General features: G+C 36.8%; 1 protein-coding gene across 4 annotated transcripts in view; it reads right to left on the bottom strand.

Annotated features, from left to right (window-relative positions):
* Positions 1–18,630, bottom strand: part of FIG4 (FIG4 phosphoinositide 5-phosphatase) — a 72,328-nt gene that overhangs the window by 18,128 nt on the left and 35,570 nt on the right. For 3 of the 4 annotated variants that reach the window (XM_037391518.1, XM_037391515.1, XM_037391517.1), the window contains exons 15-20: positions 17,350–17,516; positions 10,639–10,777; positions 8,144–8,202; positions 7,397–7,544; positions 6,475–6,558; positions 3,458–3,653 (exon numbers count right to left, since the gene is read on the bottom strand). In XM_037391518.1, the coding sequence (XP_037247415.1) occupies positions 3,458–3,653; positions 6,475–6,558; positions 7,397–7,544; positions 8,144–8,202; positions 10,639–10,777; positions 17,350–17,516 (793 nt within the window). Of the gene's footprint in view, positions 1–218; positions 2,468–3,457; positions 3,654–6,474; positions 6,559–7,396; positions 7,545–8,143; positions 8,203–10,638; positions 10,778–17,349; positions 17,517–18,630 lie in introns of those variants that run through there. The other variant, XM_037391519.1, reaches the window with a different exon arrangement.

The raw sequence follows: 18,630 nt of genomic DNA, 5'->3' as shown, positions 1-18,630 counted from the left end.
AAAGTGCAAGCAAATACACTTTTTTATATTATCAAAAATACAAACGATGTATTACAAATACATTGTAATCTTAGCTTGTGCATATCTGTTGTTTTTTATTTTAATATAAATCATTCATTAAAAATATTATTCAAGACATTTGTTCAACAAGTAAAGGAAAGGTTTATTGAAAGATAGTATCAGATAAAACAACATATTAGGAGAATAAATCTTATTTATAGGACATACAATGATGTAGTTATTAAATTCTGTTATGTGTTGAAACAATATAGAATAAATCATATTAATTCAGAACATGCTCCCACATTTGCTTCCACATTTCCTTCTGTTAATTCTGAAATAATTACAAACTTCAGGTTGAACAAAACTGGGTTTACTTTATACATTACACAATCATGTCAGTCAACTATAACAAGGATCCAATGCACATGCAATACATCACTGTGTCTAACGGTTCAGCGTTAAACTGCAGGGGGTTACTGAAAAGACATCTGTGACTGCAAGTCAGTGAACTATAAAAATAAGTTTTCTTTTTGAACTAAAAGATCCAGAGACAAAGAACAACTTCGATAAGATATGTCCTGACCCGAAGTATAAAAGCATTTTATTATTAACTTCTGTAAGATGTGAATAGAAAGGAACTAGCTGTTTCAGGTTTCCCCTCTCCCTGAAAAATAACAACACGATTTTTCTCTACAGTTGCTGATGCAAAAAATACCAGAATTCAACTCCCTGACCAAACATCCAGTCACTCCAGAATAACCGTATTTACTCAAGAATGCACCCAAAAATATAAGCTTACAAGTATCAACTCTTTTACATACAAAAATACCCCACACTACTGTTTTTCACCCAAACATCTAGTATTTTTGAACAATACTATAGACAATCCATTTTCACAAATAATAAACCAGTGAAATGCAGACTGACACTGGTTAGAGTACTAGTAAGTTGTCAGTTTAGCAAACAGAGACATAAAATGTAGTATTTGTGAGCTTAGGCTTTGAAGTGAATTCTTCATTACATTTTCTTTTTGAAGTTAAGCTTAACTTGAAAGAAAAAATAAAAGGTATCTGAAACATTTCTATGGTTTACCAGTTCTAGAAAATAGACACTTATTTAATCAGCTAGATAGATTATCACCTTTTCCAGTCATAGCAGGTTTGTTTCTTGTTACATTATTCAGTTTAGCTATAAAGTTTTGAAACCCTCCATTAAAGGTCTTTTTAAAAATGTTTAACTACATGTGTAGACACAACAAATAATTGCCATTGCCGGAAAAATAATTCCAAAGGATTTCTTGAAAAGCCTGTATCTGATGCTCTGCTTAGCCTGGTAATGGAAAAACAACACTTCACAAATTAAATGACTTTTTAATGGTGAACGTGTTAAAATCTAAGGTCTAACTCAGTCTTTAACTTTTCTAATTTGTATGTTTGGATTCTGAACAGAAAGTTCCCATAAACATCATGCCCTCAAAAATAATATACATTAAAAGAAGCCTTGTACTTTTGAAGAGAGTAAAGAAATTTACAATGACAGACAGACATTAATAATAACCCAAGTTAATTACTAATGTAGTAGTTCAACATAACTGAATAGGTAATCCTTTTTAGCACTGCAACTTTAATTAGCAACGACACAAATTAACAACACAAATTGTAACTAAAATTCAGTGTTTGAAAAGGTGCTAATAAAATGGAAAATATTTCATGTGCATTACTAAGAACCAGCATAGCTTGCACAACTGTAAGTCATTAAAATTCAATACTATCTTAAATAGTATTTTGTGTTTATATGCATTTTTCATTTAAGAATCTTAAAAATCTAAAAAAAATACCTTAGGTCTGAGCATTGAAGTGTGTTCAATACACAGATGGAAAAACTGATGTGAGGTAACTTATGCAATTGAAAGTATCAAGAATAAAATTTCAGGTTGGATTTCTGTTCTTAAAAAAAATCTAGAAACAATGCGACGTGCTGGAAAACAAGTACTCTGTCATTCAGATGGAAAATTTTCAGATAAAATGTGTAAAACTTGTATTGGCATAACAATTAATCCAAATTGTCCAAAATCAATACTGCATGAATTCATAGCTATTTGATTGAAAATGCTTTGTTAAGGTTAGGAAGAAGACAGTATTGTACAGGCGGCTTTTCCATTACCCGATAATACACAACCCCAGGCTAATGACTGAATGGAATGAAAATTTTAATTGTAGCAGGAAAAAAAAAAGTTTTATTCTCTGTTGCCAATCAGGTGTTACATTTTATACTGACTAAGGTCATAAATACTGACATTTCTTCAAAAGTTATAACGTGTACAAGCACATTGAATTAGCTGTGACTTAAAAAAAAAAAACAAAAACCAAAACCCCAAAACAACATAAGTATTTTCCAAATTTGTATAGTCTCCATTAGCATATCCTTTTGCTAAGACATTTTCAGGGGTACTCAAAGTGGGTATCTACAAGAAAGAATGTGAAGAAATGTTACATGAATTAATAAAATAGATATTTCCATAATACTTTATGCAAATATTTTCATTAAATTAGCACCCAGGGGTTTCCAACAGAATTGGGAGTTATGCTAGCAAAAAAAGATTAATAGCCCACAACTGAGAATACACATAGTTTTCATATGCCTGTGCATACAGAATTTCACTATTATCCTGCCACTATCTTCACCCTTAGTAGTCGTAATAGCATAGGACCAATGTGACAACATTATCATGCACATTTTGGACTTAACTTTTTTTTTTGAACTGTCAGACCACACAATTATGAAACAGCAATTTAAAAATCTTCACATACATGAGGCCGAAATTTTGCCAGATTGAAAATTAATCTACAGTTATATCCACTTCAGCGAGTGGCATCATTCAAAAGGAGCACAATTGTATCTGAAAGAGGTGGTGCTCAGAAGCATACTACGTGTCTTTCAGGGGGTTTGGTCCAGATTAGCTCCCATGGACTAAATGTTGATTAAGTAGGTAGATCAGGTACCTTCCTGGAGAAGCATCTCCCTGTTTAGTTTCATCCAAAAAGCAATCCCCTTGCATGCTCTAAAACTACCTCATGATGTGAGCCCGAACGTGTAAGGGACAATGATCAGAAGTGCACTACTACTCTGAACACACTAACATATATATATTTTACGCTTTATGTAATGGACTAAACCTGACCTGAGTACTTTTCAAATGACACAGGTTTCTAGCAGTAATTTCCATTTTTTGAAAAATGTTATTTTCTGCCGTGTTTCACTATTACATGACAAGGGTACTAGCAAAGTTTCATAAGCAGCTGTGCTAATATCTACACGATGAAATGACAATGGACACTTTTTTCACTTAATTTCTTAGTGCTTTACTTTTGACTGTTCTATAACATTCACTGTTGTGGCTTTTTTTAAGGAAATGTCCACGATTAGCCTTCTGCCTGCCACAATGATTTCTTACCTCTGTGATTTTTGTGTTGTCTCCTGTATCAGTCACCTTTACTGGAGTTGAACGTTGAGAAACAGCACCTTCATCTTCTTTGTCTGTCCCAGAATCATCTTCAGAACTACTTGACACTGCTTCCTCACTTGGGGGTGGAGGAGCGCTAGCAGCTGTTTTGCGCTGCAGCACGGTTTCTTCTCTATTACTTTTGTTCCTGTTATTAAAGGCAGCATGTATTTATGAAACCAGCAAGATATTAACAGCTATTTAAAATGTCTAATTTTGGTTACAGTGTTACAGGGGGAAATGAGTTCTATCCTCTGGAGCAACTTGTTGCTCATCTTTTGAATCCCCCACCTGATTCACTTTTCTTCAATCTCTTCTTATTCCAGAGCATTTAAAAAGAGCTCAAAGGATTATGTCAGCTTTTCTCCACCAATTCTCTGATTCTTTACTTAAATCGTTCCCCCAGACTGAGTAAATAGAAAGGAATAAAAATTCACTGAGACATAACATCTTTGGTTTTGATCTGGGAAAAAGTTTCACTTTCTGATTAACATTACCTCCTCCACTAGCTTTCTTATTCCTTGGCCCAAAAATCTCAATCATAATGCCACGTTTTTCCCTTGCCTTTCCATACCTCTCCCCTCAATTCAGTTCTTTAATCAGCAACATTTCTTTATGTGTCATATATTTCTCACTCCTAGAATTTCTAGTCAGAGGTGCCTTATTTGTAAGAATTCTTTAAGATACAGCATCTGTATTTCAGTGGACTAATGCTGGGTTTAACCTACAGACTCTGAAAGGTATACATCACCACACCCATCAGAAACTGCATCACTCTTACATCCTTTCCCACTGCCCATAGAAGGGTATGCGGTTACACTTTCCTCTCCAGACACTGTCACAATCTTTCAAGGACTCTGGAGGAAGAGGGACTGGAAAGCAGGTAACGAATATGATTATAGATAAACCAGTTCTGGAAACGGGGAAGCAACATCTCCTCCTTGCTGAAGTGACTGTCAATATACACACTGACACTGTGTGAGACTTACTGTAAAGGAAGGCCCTAAAGGAAGACAGCAGCATGCTAAGAGAGACTTTGACAACAGCATGCAGTTTGCTGCAAATGCAGTTTTGAGTTGCAGCTCTAGTGTTCTCATCAGCGAAGGCATGGAGGTCACCAATATCACTCGAGCTCTAGCAGAGCACACCGTGACTGTCACAGAGTTCTGTCTTTTGCAGCCAAACTCATACAGCAGTTTATCCCTGTAGTGAATTAGCTAAACTTTATACACTTTAGGAACACATATAAACAAGTAGGAGAGTCCTTACAAACGTTCTTGAGCTGAGAGTGTATCCCACCCCCAAAGGCATTAAAATACCAGAAGAATTCTTATAGCTGGAACAAATACCTTAGCACAAAAACCACCACAAATAAGCTTAATTTCTGACTCAGCAGAAACTGACATCTCCTGAGATGGAATTTTTCAGGAAGTTATGAAGACATGCTGCTTTTTTTTTAAAGAAAATAAGGTTATGTTCCCTACTTTTCTAAATGAGGTGAAGGTCACAAGAAAAGCAGTCCTTTCTTAAAGCTGAAGAATAGAGCAAGTAACCAAACACTGGTAAAAGCAATATCCCCACCCCATCCCCAATGCATACTCAGAAGCTGGCCAAGATCCAATTGTCCTAAGGGACTGGAACACTTACAGAAGAAAACAGATCTCCAAATTCTCCAGAAACAGAAGGTCACAGAAGATCAAAAGATGATGACAAATGTGCAAGGCAAAGATATCACCTCTGCCAACAGCTAAATATGGGTAAGGTGGAAGATGGAAGCCATCTTATACCACACTGCACAGCCAATGCATGGGAAGCCTTATGAGCAATACCCAGGGAGTCCTGGAACATGGCTTTGATCCAGCTGATTCTCTATCTCATAACAATCCCTAAAAATCACAGTGGAGAGCTTGAAGCAAAGTGCCTGAGGAAAATGTATAATGGTCAAGTATTTAATGGAATATCTGGAGAGAAACCAGTTAGTCCAAAATCTGACATTATACCAAAGCACAGATATAAAGCTTATCCTCAAAAGTACCCACAAATTCACAATTCTTTGCAGAGGTAAACTGTGTAACTGTTTAACAAACTTTCTGCTTATTCCGAGGGAACACCAGTAGCATGAAAACAGGTGCTACTAGTGATAAGCATCATCTGCTCTCAATATTTATTGACCATGAGTCCCTCAGGGTCAAGGCACAATGGATGTTATTTACGAGACAGTCAAACAGAATGGCAAGTTTTCAGAAGAACTTACAATGGTGTGAGAGCAGAGGTTCAGTCATTATTGACAAAACATTTCCTTAACATGAGGTATCAAAGAGAAAATGAATTGGTCCAGGAAGAGTCCCCATAGCCCTTGTGTGACACAGCAGGTTAAACACAACAATGGCATAAAGTAACTAAGCAAGTCCAGGATGCAAAAGCAGCTAAATGAAATATTAATTTGTCCCAATAACTGTTGCTGAATTGTTTTATATAATTTTATCTATAAATATTCTAATAAAACATTTAATAAAAAACTATGCTGAAATTGTCAATTATTCCTGTTTCAGGATATGTTTTATTTACTCAAGAGTTATTACTTTGTACTTTTTGTTTTTAAAAAAGACAAGAATAATAACGATCCTGTTATCGCCAATAGAGAATACAGTTGCCACCAGTATGAATAGATAATTAAATTTTAACACCCTCTGTATCTTTATTCTAGATAAAATCTTCTCATTGGTTTCACTTGGAAGAGTCCAAGGAAACAGAAGATTAAACAAGTCTGAATAAAGAATTCCCAGTGTCAATAAAAATCTCAAATCAGATATGATTTTCAAAGTATGCAATTCTACAGTATAACACCAATGATTCTTATTTATTTCCCATGTAACACAGAATATGCTACACAGACACACATGTTTAATTATTCACATTACAATTCCACTACTACTAAACCAGAACAGAAATTCATATTTCAGGCTTACCCCAGCACCGATTTTCCAGTTTCATCAGGTTTACGAACAGTAAATGGACTTGGATCAATCCCCACATTCTTAGGCATAAAATCTCTGGCAAAATAAAAAGGAAAAATTGTTCATGAGCAAAATTTAACACAGAGAATTTTTCAATTTTCTGGAAGAACCACCTCTAACATCTACCTTTGAATTAAAACAAAAAAATTTATAAAAAAATTATCAAGATCTAACTTCATGATCACAGACCATGTTAATATAACCCTCTTAGGTATTTTAAAAGTTTTCAGTTGCACTATCTAGTCCCATAGAACATCTGCAAACGTTACCACTTGTTAAGGTGGCTAGGGCAATGTGCTCCATCCCCGTGCTGAAGAAGCCCTCTAACTCTGCTATATTGTTTTCAAAATGCTGCCAACAGTCAAATTGGGTCAAAAAGCTACATGTAACAATCTGCCTAGAAGTCTTTAGCTAAAGTGTGATTAATTATGCTTAGCATATCCAGCTGATTGCTGCCAAAAAAAAAGTTATCTAGCCCGTTATGAGAACACAATGAGCTGAAGAAAACAACTGTAAAATGAGAGCAGAGCAGTTAGGAAATGATTGCTTTGAAGGTAGCCTCCGAGATCTGAGTCCACAGGGAAAAACTTGTTTCAAGCTCACTTCAACTGCCCAAACATTTAGCACCCCATAATGGAAAATAATTGGAAATTTAAGTGCTATCTTAACAGATTTTTTTTAGAGTAGCATTTCCATTTCAGTCTTGTGATTTAGTTTCTAGAAGTTTGCTAAATTTGAAGCTTAAAAAAACCCCTCAGACACCCCACAAAACCTATCGTGTTACACAGATTTAATCAAATAAATGGAACATATTTAATTCACACCAAATCTGCTTTCAGTTAAGGATTTATAGTCAGAAAACATCCCAATATACCGTGTAGAATTGGTCATTGCCAAGCAGAAGGTCTCATCAAAACTGCTCAACTCATACGGCCGGAAAAACTCATTGTGGATATCGATTTCTTCTTCATACTTGTGGAATTTCTTCACTGTCAGCTTGCGCCTGTTTTCAGCACATGTCACTGAGGAAAAGAAAAAAATAATCTTTTTACTAACAATTACTGACTGCAAACACCTAAACAAAAAGTAGCCTGCTTACCTAACCATGCTACCAGGCATCTTTCTATAGCTATAGCCCTCTAAGACAAGAAAATATGATATGAAGATGGGCAGCACATCTTTAATAAATATCCATTATCAACCACCATAATTTGATTTCCTTTCATGACAATTCCTAATAAATGCTGTACAGTATCCTAGAGAAATAAGACACACTAGCTATATCTTGTCATCTGCAACAGGAACCCAACCACCAGCAGACACTATAAATATATTAGTAGGCAAGGGGGGTGGGGTTGGAAAGAATTGTCTCATGGCACATAAACATATGCAGAACAAGTTTTAGCTAATTAGGTCTCTCTTGCATCCTGCAGTTGAAAAATCATAGCTCATCAGAGCTGGAGGGGCTGCGGTGTATGTGGCAGGTTGGAAATAAATAGCAGTCATTATGAAATATATGATTTTTTTTCAGATTTGGGATCTAAAACAGTTAAAAAGCATTTGTGACTAAAACTTTTTTTTCAGGGTACTCTGTAAGGCAAGGAACAAATATGGTTCCTACCTTCATCAAAAGGGAGAGGTAAATGCTTTAGCACACCTGCGGTCCACCAATAAGTATAGCTGTACGGGAAAAACAGACACGCAATAGATACATAAGATTTGATCTTGTACCCAGTCTAAATGTTTGAACATAACAGTTACCCAACCATACAGTGTCACTTCAGTAAACATTAGCAATTCAAGTGTGGAAGAAAGTAAAAAATTATCCTTGGATGGAGGATTTAAACAGGCTCCTTATCCTACTACTTTTATCTCAGGCCACAAAATTTAAACACATGAAGATCAAGACAGGTATGGATGAAGGAGCGGTTTTTTCCTATTAAACAAAATACATTTCAGGTGCCTACTGCTACAACACTGCAAATTAAGGTCTTAGTGCATATAGAAGGTATTTACATATTTCTCATGTTCTGGTATTTTATTTTATTTTTTTTAAAAAAGGCATCAACCTCCATGCCACCCACCACTTGTTACTCAGCTCCTAAAATTTAGGAAAAAGGTCTGAGGAAATGGAGGTCAATGATAATAAAATCAGAAGATTGTCAAGGCAGCTGACTTCCACACAGACAATACATTTTGATGTGACAGGTATCCTAAGTCTGGGAACTGTCTGTTGGCACAGCTAACAGCAAAAACCAGGTCTTGCTGGAAGCTCACTCAGGATTTCTGAACAACAACAAAGGAAGTCAAGCAACGTTCATAAAATAAAGTATGTTTTATCTTTCATTTGTGTTTACATATTCTTATTTTCTCAACTATACTTTACTTCCTTCTCTAAATAATTCTGATGGTTTCTTGTATTTCATTAGTCGGGATGAAAAGACTGTCATCTTCATTGATTTTTATTTCAAATATGTGTGTGTGCAGGCTGTAATCAGAGTATTAATGAAGTTACCTCCTACCCACGTCACTGTAACCACCTGGAGCGGAAACAATGGGTGTATTCCCATGTCCAGAGATAGAGTTGTTAGTGGGACTCAGCAAATGGTGCATAACAGGCAGGGCAACACACCTCAATTCCAAGAACTATGTATGTCCTAGACAGAAAGGAATGAGCTATGCCCAGCAGTCCCACCTGTTCTTAAAGCACTGCATCAGGCCGTGCTAAGCAAGCCATTTTCTCCAGTGCCTTCAGAAACTATGCAGACATACCCAGTTTTGCTGCTTGCATAAATGATAAATAACAGGGCAACAGAAAGTATTCTTTTCCATATTCACTGTCTTTTCACATGAACCACAAGTTATATAAAAGCAAATATGTGAAACTCATTATGAAATCTCTTCTTTTTGATGAGGAGACAAATACAATACAGGAAAAGCACAGTCAAAAGAAGTTTCAATGACAGGAAACAACATCTTCCTTCCCCTTCCTATATCCTCGATTTTATTTTGGGTTTTCATTATTTCCTTTGCTGCTGTGCCCAAGGAATCCAAAAGAGGCACTGCACAGCCAGGCAGGCAGAAATTACACAAAGAACTTGTCCAATAGTTTGGTAGAAACAAAAAAATTGCTTGGAAGAGCTTTTTTCACCTAACTACTTCCTACACATGAGCTAGCATCAAGAGAAGCCTCAAGAGACAATACAAAAGGATTGAAATTTAGAAACAGTCGTATCACAAGCCAGCTGCCACAACAGGTTAATGGAATAAGCAGCCAACAGGGATTGAACGCACTGTTTCAACACATGCAGTTTTCCCCAAACCAAAATCTAAACGCAGATATTCAGATCTACTGCTGGCAATACAGAGCTTTAAGACTCAGAGAACAAAGATACAAACAGTGAAATTCCTAAGAGAGATGATTTAGTTAACAAGTCTAGTACTGTCCTTACTACTAAAATGGAGATATTTTTAATTATATTTTTTACACACAGTATTTATAATACTTAACAAAATAAGTCCACATTGTGAAGCACTCTAAAATGACTTCAAAATTTTTATGCTTCAGCTCTATTACTTCCACATATTATTGTGCAACTACAATGGAATGCAAATTAAGAAAAATATTCTTCAAAACAGGCTAGGCATAGCTGAAAGGAAGGTAAAAAATCATGGGCTTCTTGGTATGCACAGCTGCATACTAAGTGCATTACACAAAAAAACCCCAAAACAACGTCATCACATAGTCTCAAATACAACAATGACTTAATAAATCTGACCATCAAAAATACACCTGTACCTTGCTTAATAAGACAGTGGTAACTGTACTTCAGCAAAACAGTGAAGCGTTTCACATTGCAGGATAGGATTTCATATGAAATGAAACTTTCTTTTTCAGTTAAACAGGAAAATAACATACTAAAGCAAACCCTTCAAAACACCAACATCCAGTTTTTGGTAATCTCTTAAAGGAAGCTTTTTTCCCAAGCTTTCCCAAAAACTGAGAAAACAGTAAGCAAGTTTTTGACAGGCTGACCAAATTATTTTTTTAACAACGTGGGGGGTTTTAAAATTTATTAGAACAATACCGAACAAAAAAATAGAACAGCAAAATACCTTCGCCTGGTCTGTGACAGACTAAGGGTGTTCTTGTGATGCAAGTAAAAGTCAGTGGGAAGTTCCCAGAGATGAGGTTTTCCTTCTGTAGGCTTGAATACTCCCAGAAAGAGATTGATAGAATCTTGCCTGTCTGCATCTGTTAGACAAGAGGTACACTTAACAGCAGGAACATTGCAGAGCTCAAGCCCATTCAGACATTGCCTTGTTTCTTATGTTTGCTCCTCACAGATGGAGTGTGTATGTCCTATGACTTTCACAGGGACCTCTGGGCTTCAACCACCATAACAAAACTTCACTTAGACCCGACCTTCTGCCATGCTGCAGTGCATGTGGAGCTGATACCAGCAAAGCCTCTTTCCTTGGCTTCTCACACAGGGGCTGAGGCAGAAGCTCTGCTTAGAGCCCTCACAGAAGACCTCACCCTGCAGCTCTGTCTCCCATCTCTGCCTATATGTGTATGCACAAAGCATTTGCATCTATTAATGCATATTTCAGAGAATCTGACATATCATGATGAATTTACTGCAGCCCAAATAACAGAATGATTTAATGAAATTAAACAGTATCCATACAATACACAAGTTTCTGACATAACACAAAAATTACTAATTCTTTGAGGGTTTTCTAGCCAAAAATAGTTAATGAAATTATTATTAAACTTCACAAACACCTTTTAATAATTTGGACTTTTTTTCTGTTGGCTTAATTCATCAGTTTCTCTTGCCATACTCTAAGCTTCACCAAACTAAGTAAGGCAAGTGCTAAAATCCAGCAGTTACATACCACTGTAGATGAAGCATGACAACAAACATTGTTTTTCACTTACATCTTTAAAATCTCTTTTGTTACCTAGCTGCAGACAGGATGAGTTACAACAGATCCAAAGAAAAGTTGGAGTCAGATGAGGGCTTGGGGATGGTGAACTGTGATAAAGACAGCTTTGCAAGCAGAGCTGTAGGGGCAGAAGGCAGCTTACACACAAAGGATCTTTAGATAGGAGGGAATATATGGAGAACTGAGCCCTATTTGTGCCCTGAGGAATGAGCACAGGGAAAGCTTTCATCTCCAACTCTTGTTTGCACTTCATTAATCATCAGACAAGGAATAGTTCAGACTAGTTCAATAGTGTTACTCCTTCAGTTTTCTCCATGTTTCAAAAAGAGTATCATGAGAGTTGAGCGTCCCTTCAGCAAAACACTGCATCAAAAAGACAAACTGAAGTCTCAGTATACAAGAAAGCAGGTAAGAAACCAGGCAAAATCCACAAAGTGGTGGTATGACAGCAAGGACAAAGTTGGTTCCTGACCACCAAAGTTTCAGTCGCTACCTCTTCTTCTGCCCAGAATTTGAACATTTCTTCTCTCTGTACAACAAGTAACATTTTTCACAGGGAATTAAGATGCACAAGCAGTTGACAAACGATCTGTAGAAATTTGGTGACAGTAGGATCATAGAAAAGTATGGTACTTTACAGAAGTGTGCCTATGTGGAGGTCAGTATTTACAAGTGGGATCTTCTGTAGAGAGTGTCACATGGGTGCAACAGGGCAAGGTACAGAAAAGGGAAAGAAAGGGGGAACCTCTTGATGTTGCTTGGCTCCCCTTCCCTACTTAGAGGGCCTCTCATCTGTAATTTGGCTTTTTTTCTTCCTTTTCTATCCACTCATCCTCCCTCTGGATATTTTTACTGTTGCTTCAGAGCACTCTTCCAAAAAAAGATACTTATGTTACCTTCTTTCTTGCTCCTCACCTTCCCAATTTTCTTAAGAGGACCAACTATAAACATTAACTTTTCTACACAGTATAAGCATATGCAAGTCCTTATGGTTTGCAGGTCATATTGTTTCTGCAAAATAGTGTCACAGTTTAACCAAGATGTAAGGAGAGAATGAGGAAGGCCAGGAACAGTACAAGAAAGCGATGCAAAACTCAGTAAAAAGGTCTGAAAAAAGCAAACAAAAGCCAAAAACTTTTTGAGGTCACTGAGATTATAAAGAAAGAAAGAGTCACAAGCAATAGCATGTATTCTTTCTCCCTGATAAATTATTTAGTTAGTGGTTTAAAGAAAGTGCTGAACAAAATCCAAGAAAGTTCTCTACTTTAAGCACAGGAACTGAAGGAGCCTTAAAGACAAAATTAATTAGCAGGAGCAAATAGGTTTAAATTGGTGGTAATTTCTGGAAGTGAAAGGCAGAGACAAGCCTCCAGGAACAGAAAGTATACTGAAATTGTTAAGTAAGTAATTGTAAAACAGTTAAACTATGTTACTACTTATATGACAGATGCTAAAATGAAATAAAACTAAATGAAATTTGTTCTGTGAAAAACAGGCTTAATTTTGAACAAAAACAATGAAAGCTTTTGTCTTTCTTTGAAACAGTGGCCAGAGAAAACAGGATATGGAGCTTTTCAGATCAATTTTCTTATCTAGATAGAAAAATATCTCCTTTCAAAAATAAATAAATAAGAATGTGTCTATGCACTGTGGATCACAGACAAACGAGCAAACAGGTTTTCTCCCTTCATTGTTAGCACCAAATGTTAATTATGTACATGCAAGTAGAAAGACTACACTGATTTTTTTAAAAGATACTACAATGTACGTGTATACTAGCACATTTTTAAGACCATTTGAGAAAACAGGAACTGAAAGGGCCATTTAATTGAATTGGCCTAAAATAATCTACTGCTCTCAATCTGAGTTTGCAACTGCACTACATGACAAATTACTAAATCATGAGAGATTCAATGCAATTGGGCCTATAATGTCCCATGACTAAAAGGTTGTAGTAATTAAGTTTACTTTCCTACAACACTACAAGGTAGTTTACTATATCCAGTCCTGTTTGTGGATAAATAGATTATTTCAGATTCCAGAAGCTTATTATGCGTCTTGCAACTCTAGCACTGAAGGCTGCAACATCACATTACATTCTAAAAGGCATAAAAGCTAGAAGAATATTACTTAGAATACTATTTCCTAATTTCTCTGACAATCACAAATGGAAGAAAAATGTTATAATAATCTTAGAATTCAAATAATCTGAATACTTGCCCAGAGAGGGTGTTGAAGGAACACCTAATTCTTAGCTGTATGATGTTTTTTCTGGTACAACTCATTTGCTTATAAGCAGAAGACTTCAAACAGTTGCCTTCCCAAACTACACTGCACCCTTTACTTTTTTCAAATGCTAGAACTAAAAAATTGCGTGAAAGAGTCTGAATTTTTGCCTAAAACTGGAAGATTTTTTCAAGTTAATGTAGAATTATTGCCCCATATTTTTAGGAGGAAACCATGCTTTTCTTTAACCTTCAGTCACTAGCTTGATCCTGAGAACATATTTTTAATTCTTCACTCTTCTATTATACAGGCAACATATAGAAAATCTATAGAAAAGCTAAGCCACATATCACGAACTAGGGTGAAACCACATTGAAAGTTACTTTTCTTACAAGTCCAAGGCTTAGCTACTGGATTAGTATGTCCAGACAAGTCACTTAACAGATATGTCTCACTTTTTCTCATCTGTACAACTTGATCAGTAGTGATTATCCTAAGAGCTCTGAGGTCAACAGATTTTAGAATCATGTATTTTTTATGACAGACAAACAGAAGAAGTGTGCTAATTTGCTTAGGTGGCACTGTTAGCAGGCCACTTGCAATCGGAATCTGATATACCACATGACTTCAAGGAAATCATAAACATTTTCTGAGTCTGTTTACTACTGCTACATAGAATTCATAAGCATTAAAAACTTCTCAGATCAGAAACACAAGGAAATGCTGGCTCATTAATTGGCTAGCCCTCAGATTTTTATTTGTATTTTAAAGGATATGTGATGTATAGTAACAAGAAGTACAGTATAGTAAATCAGAATCTTAGAAACATAGAATAGCTTGAGTTGGAAGGGACCTTAAAAATCACTGAGTTCCGCCCTCCCTGCCATGAGCAGGGACACCTTCCACCAGACCAGGTGGCTCAAAGCCCCATCCAGCCTGGCCTTGAACACTTCCAGGGATGGGGCATCCACACCTTCTCTGGGCAACCTGTTCCAGTGTCTTGCCACCCTCATAGTAAAGAATTTCTTCCCAACATCTAATCTGTCCTGTCACTACCAGCCCTTCTAAAAAATCCATCTCCAGCTTTCTTGTAGGCCACCTTTCCAGCAGTACTGGAAACCTGCTATGAGGTCTCCCTGGAGCCTTCCCTTCTCCAGGCTGAACAACCCCAGCTCTCTTAGCCTGTCTTCATAGGAGAGGTGCCTCAGCCCTCTGATCATCTTTCTGGCCCCCTCCTCTAGAGTTGCCCCAACAGGTCCCTGTCCTTCTTCCATTGGGGGCCCCAGAGCTGAATGCAGGGCTCCAGGTGGGGTCTCAGGAGACCTGAGTAGAGGGGAAGAATCACCTCCCTCGACCTGCTGGCCACACTTCTTTTGGCACAGCCCAGGATACGGTTCGCTTTCTGGGCTGCGAGTGCACACTGCTGGGTCATGTTGAGCTTCTCCATAACCAACATCCCCATGACCATCTCCTTTAACCATCCACCTCTTCCATCATGAGGGATGCTCTCAAGCCATCCTCCATCCAGCCTGTATCTGTGCTTGGGATTGCTCTGACCCACGTGCAGGACCTGCACTTGACTTTATTGAACTTCTTGAGGTTCGCATGGGCCCACCTCTCAAGCCTGTCAAGGTCCCTCTGGATGGCATCCCTTCCCTCCAGTGCGCTGACCGCACCACACAGCCTGGTGTTGACAGCAAACTTGCTGACGGTGCACTCAATCCCACTGTCTGTGTTGCCAACAAAGATGTTAAACAGCACTGGTCCCAGTACTGACCCCAGAGGAACACCACTTGTCACTGTTTTGCACGTCTCATTCTAAAAATGCTTTCTTTATCTCTGCTTTCAGAGCAAACTTCATGAATAAAATGATCTCTCTCAGTCTGTCACATTAATAGGCTTGCAGATGCCATCTGAACAGGCAGTGTTGGAAAGTGAACCTCTAAATTTCACTGCCATTAATGTTTTAAAATTTTATAGTAAAAATGCAGTAAATACAATATTGAAATCTATGTTTTAACAATGCTATCTTCAAACACACAGAATACAAAGCACCAAAAATTTTTGGCTCAAATGGGATCAAATACCAAAACCATAAGTAAATCAGGGAAACCAGTGCAGCACCTTTATGGAAGTTCCATTTTTCATATTGACTTCAGTAAAGACTAACGTCTGTTTGTGTACTCAGCTACAAGTCTGCCCAGGTGACAAGATGGACTTTTTCATTCTGTATACCTTCTTCTTCTAGTAAGATACTTTCCAGAACAAATTATTTTATTACTAAAATACATGCATATTGTGACTATCCTTGCAAGCAGACCACAACCCCAAATGTGGATGTAAAACTTTGCTCAAGCTTCCACCTAACCATTTAAGTGGCTGGCATAAAAATGAACAGCTTCAGAGACTTGTTCCATCTTGTACATATCAGTACAGGCAATAGGGCAAGAGTGCTTCCTTTTGCTCATAAGAATTGATGAAGCCGTTATTGCCACTACAAATGATAAGAGACCATATCACTGAAATAAATAAGCTCTCCATTTCTCATTTAATTTGGGTGAATACGATACACAAATTACATTAATTACAAGCAGAAAAAAGTACTTTAAAAGCCGTATGCTCACATTTTGTTACATACACAGAATTGTCACTAACAAAAGCAGTAACTTCAGCCAAAGCAACCAGAGATTACTGAAGTATTTCTAGCCAGTGTCCAACCCGCTGTTTTACAGTTCACATAGTTTCTAAATAATTGCAGTCTACCAGGAAAAAAAACAAGGCTACGTCTTTCCCTGGCTATGCAGCTTTTGTGAAAAAAGACTAACAGAGGACTGACACAATATATAGAACACAGTAGCACTACACGTTTGTCATCCTAACATGTCTTAGACTGCCCTAAAATCATTCTTTTAGGTCTTTCATGACTTCTGAAAACACTAAAGGTTATTTTTTCCAATTATTTGGCCCAAGGTACAGTTCAGCATTTTTCAAAGAGGTTTTTCAATTAGCAATGTCCACAACAAAGCAGAATAGTATCAATGACGGATATAAGCTGGTATAGTAGTAAGGTAATATTTTATAACTTAATTAAAAAACCAGCTTATTTACTTGGGGGACCTGGCTCTTTTAATTTAATTTTGTCTTTTCTACTACAGATTCAACAGTTAGTAGCTTCTATTCATACAAAACAATTATGTGCATCAGAGCTTGGTTCTTCTTCGAAGTCCCCAGAAACATCACAAGAACTACTCCACTTGAAGCCTTCTACTTGTGTTTAAGCCATTTCCTTATATTTGTTGAAGCCATTCTGTCCATCATTTTAACAGCTCTGTAACAGCTACCTGCTTCTCTGTTGATCTACAAATGTCACTGGCAGTTTCAGTGCTACACGTGTACATTTTCTAAATACTTCTCACATCAGTTCACTAACTTTTATCAAATAAGGCTACGCACTACAGCATGCATTTGCATAGGATAGAAATACTTAATCAGATCAGAATACCTATTTGATAGCCATCAGTCTTTACCAAATTATTTGGAAGTTATAGTATAGAGGATCTCTGCCATAAGATCATAGTATTGATTACTGAACATCAGAAGTAAGATGTTTTTTAAATAATGGCTTGAAAGAAAGCACTTTAAATTTACCTGAGAAAGCGTTACTATAATATCTTGAGAGCGTTTGCATAATATCTTTGGAATGCTGAGTCCATGGAGCTATCTTTCTATAGGTTTTTACTCTGTGGACAAGCTGAGAACCTCCATACTGCAAAGAAAGTGTGTCTCCATGATCTTCATATAATTCTTCAAATAATCTGAAGGAAAAGCAAAATGTGTCATTTATCAAACCACTGAAAAGTTTTTTAAGATAAAAAAATAATAAAGTACTGTAATTATAACATCTTTCTGTTTAACAAGCAATACATTTTCTTCTCCTAAATACTTCTGCCAGTTTACAAAGACTAGTATTTCATTAAAACATGCTATTAACTTACAAACACTGAAATTTAAAGCTATGCATCTATTCTTTATTCAGATAAATATGTGGAAATTTTTTTCAGATATAATAATTACTAAGAAGGATTGAACTAAGATTTTCAGTAATTTATAGTATATCAGAATGCATTCACACTACAGAATATGCACTTCTGTAGATTCAGGTAGAATAACACGTCCTACTAGTCTGCAGGGAGAAAACAAACTACATACCTTCACAAACTAAGTGATTTTAAATACACTAAATGGGACAGAACATGTCAATATCTCAAGGCTACGTTTTCTGTCAAGTCCACTGGGAATGAAGTTGTCATAACTTTCTAAAAACCTCCCCAGTTACAATAACGATGGCTCAAAGGTACAAACCAAATAAACATGACTTGTAAGAAGCATGAATGGCAGTCAGATACCATTTGCTGGAACTGAAAAAGCATGTTGTAAGAAGAAGAGATGCAAGATGAACATCTTAGAAGATGAAGGTGATCTAAGACTTGGCTGCTAAGATGAACAAGGCGAGCTGGCTAAAAGCAATTCAGTCTTCTAGCATCAAGAAGTTGACAGTAGACTCCAAACTGAGAGCAGTCCAAATAGCAAAAATTATCAAGTTCCCCATGAATGACAAAAACAAAACATCAGTCTCAGAAAACAAGACAAACCTAAGAAGATGACACCTACTCTAAAAGATAACATTGAAAAGTGCTTCTCAAATGCAGACTATGGCCTTGCTTGAGAAAGACAATGACAAGGATGACACCTTGCTAAAAGAGGCAGGAAGTTTAGTTAAAAGGCAAAATAACAAAGCAGAAGGAACTCAAAAAAATAGCCCCAGCCGCCAAACCCGTGGAAACATATTTCACATCAGTATAGCAAGACACTGTAACTCAGGCCGACATGTGGTAACACCTTAGAAGAAAGAAGGTCGAAACAAACAAA

This window comes from Falco rusticolus, chromosome 6 (genome assembly GCF_015220075.1).
Source record: "Falco rusticolus isolate bFalRus1 chromosome 6, bFalRus1.pri, whole genome shotgun sequence".
Classification (NCBI taxonomy): domain Eukaryota; kingdom Metazoa; phylum Chordata; class Aves; order Falconiformes; family Falconidae; genus Falco; species Falco rusticolus.
Note: the sequence above shows the minus strand (reverse complement) of the source record. Positions and strands in the feature narration are given on the sequence as shown.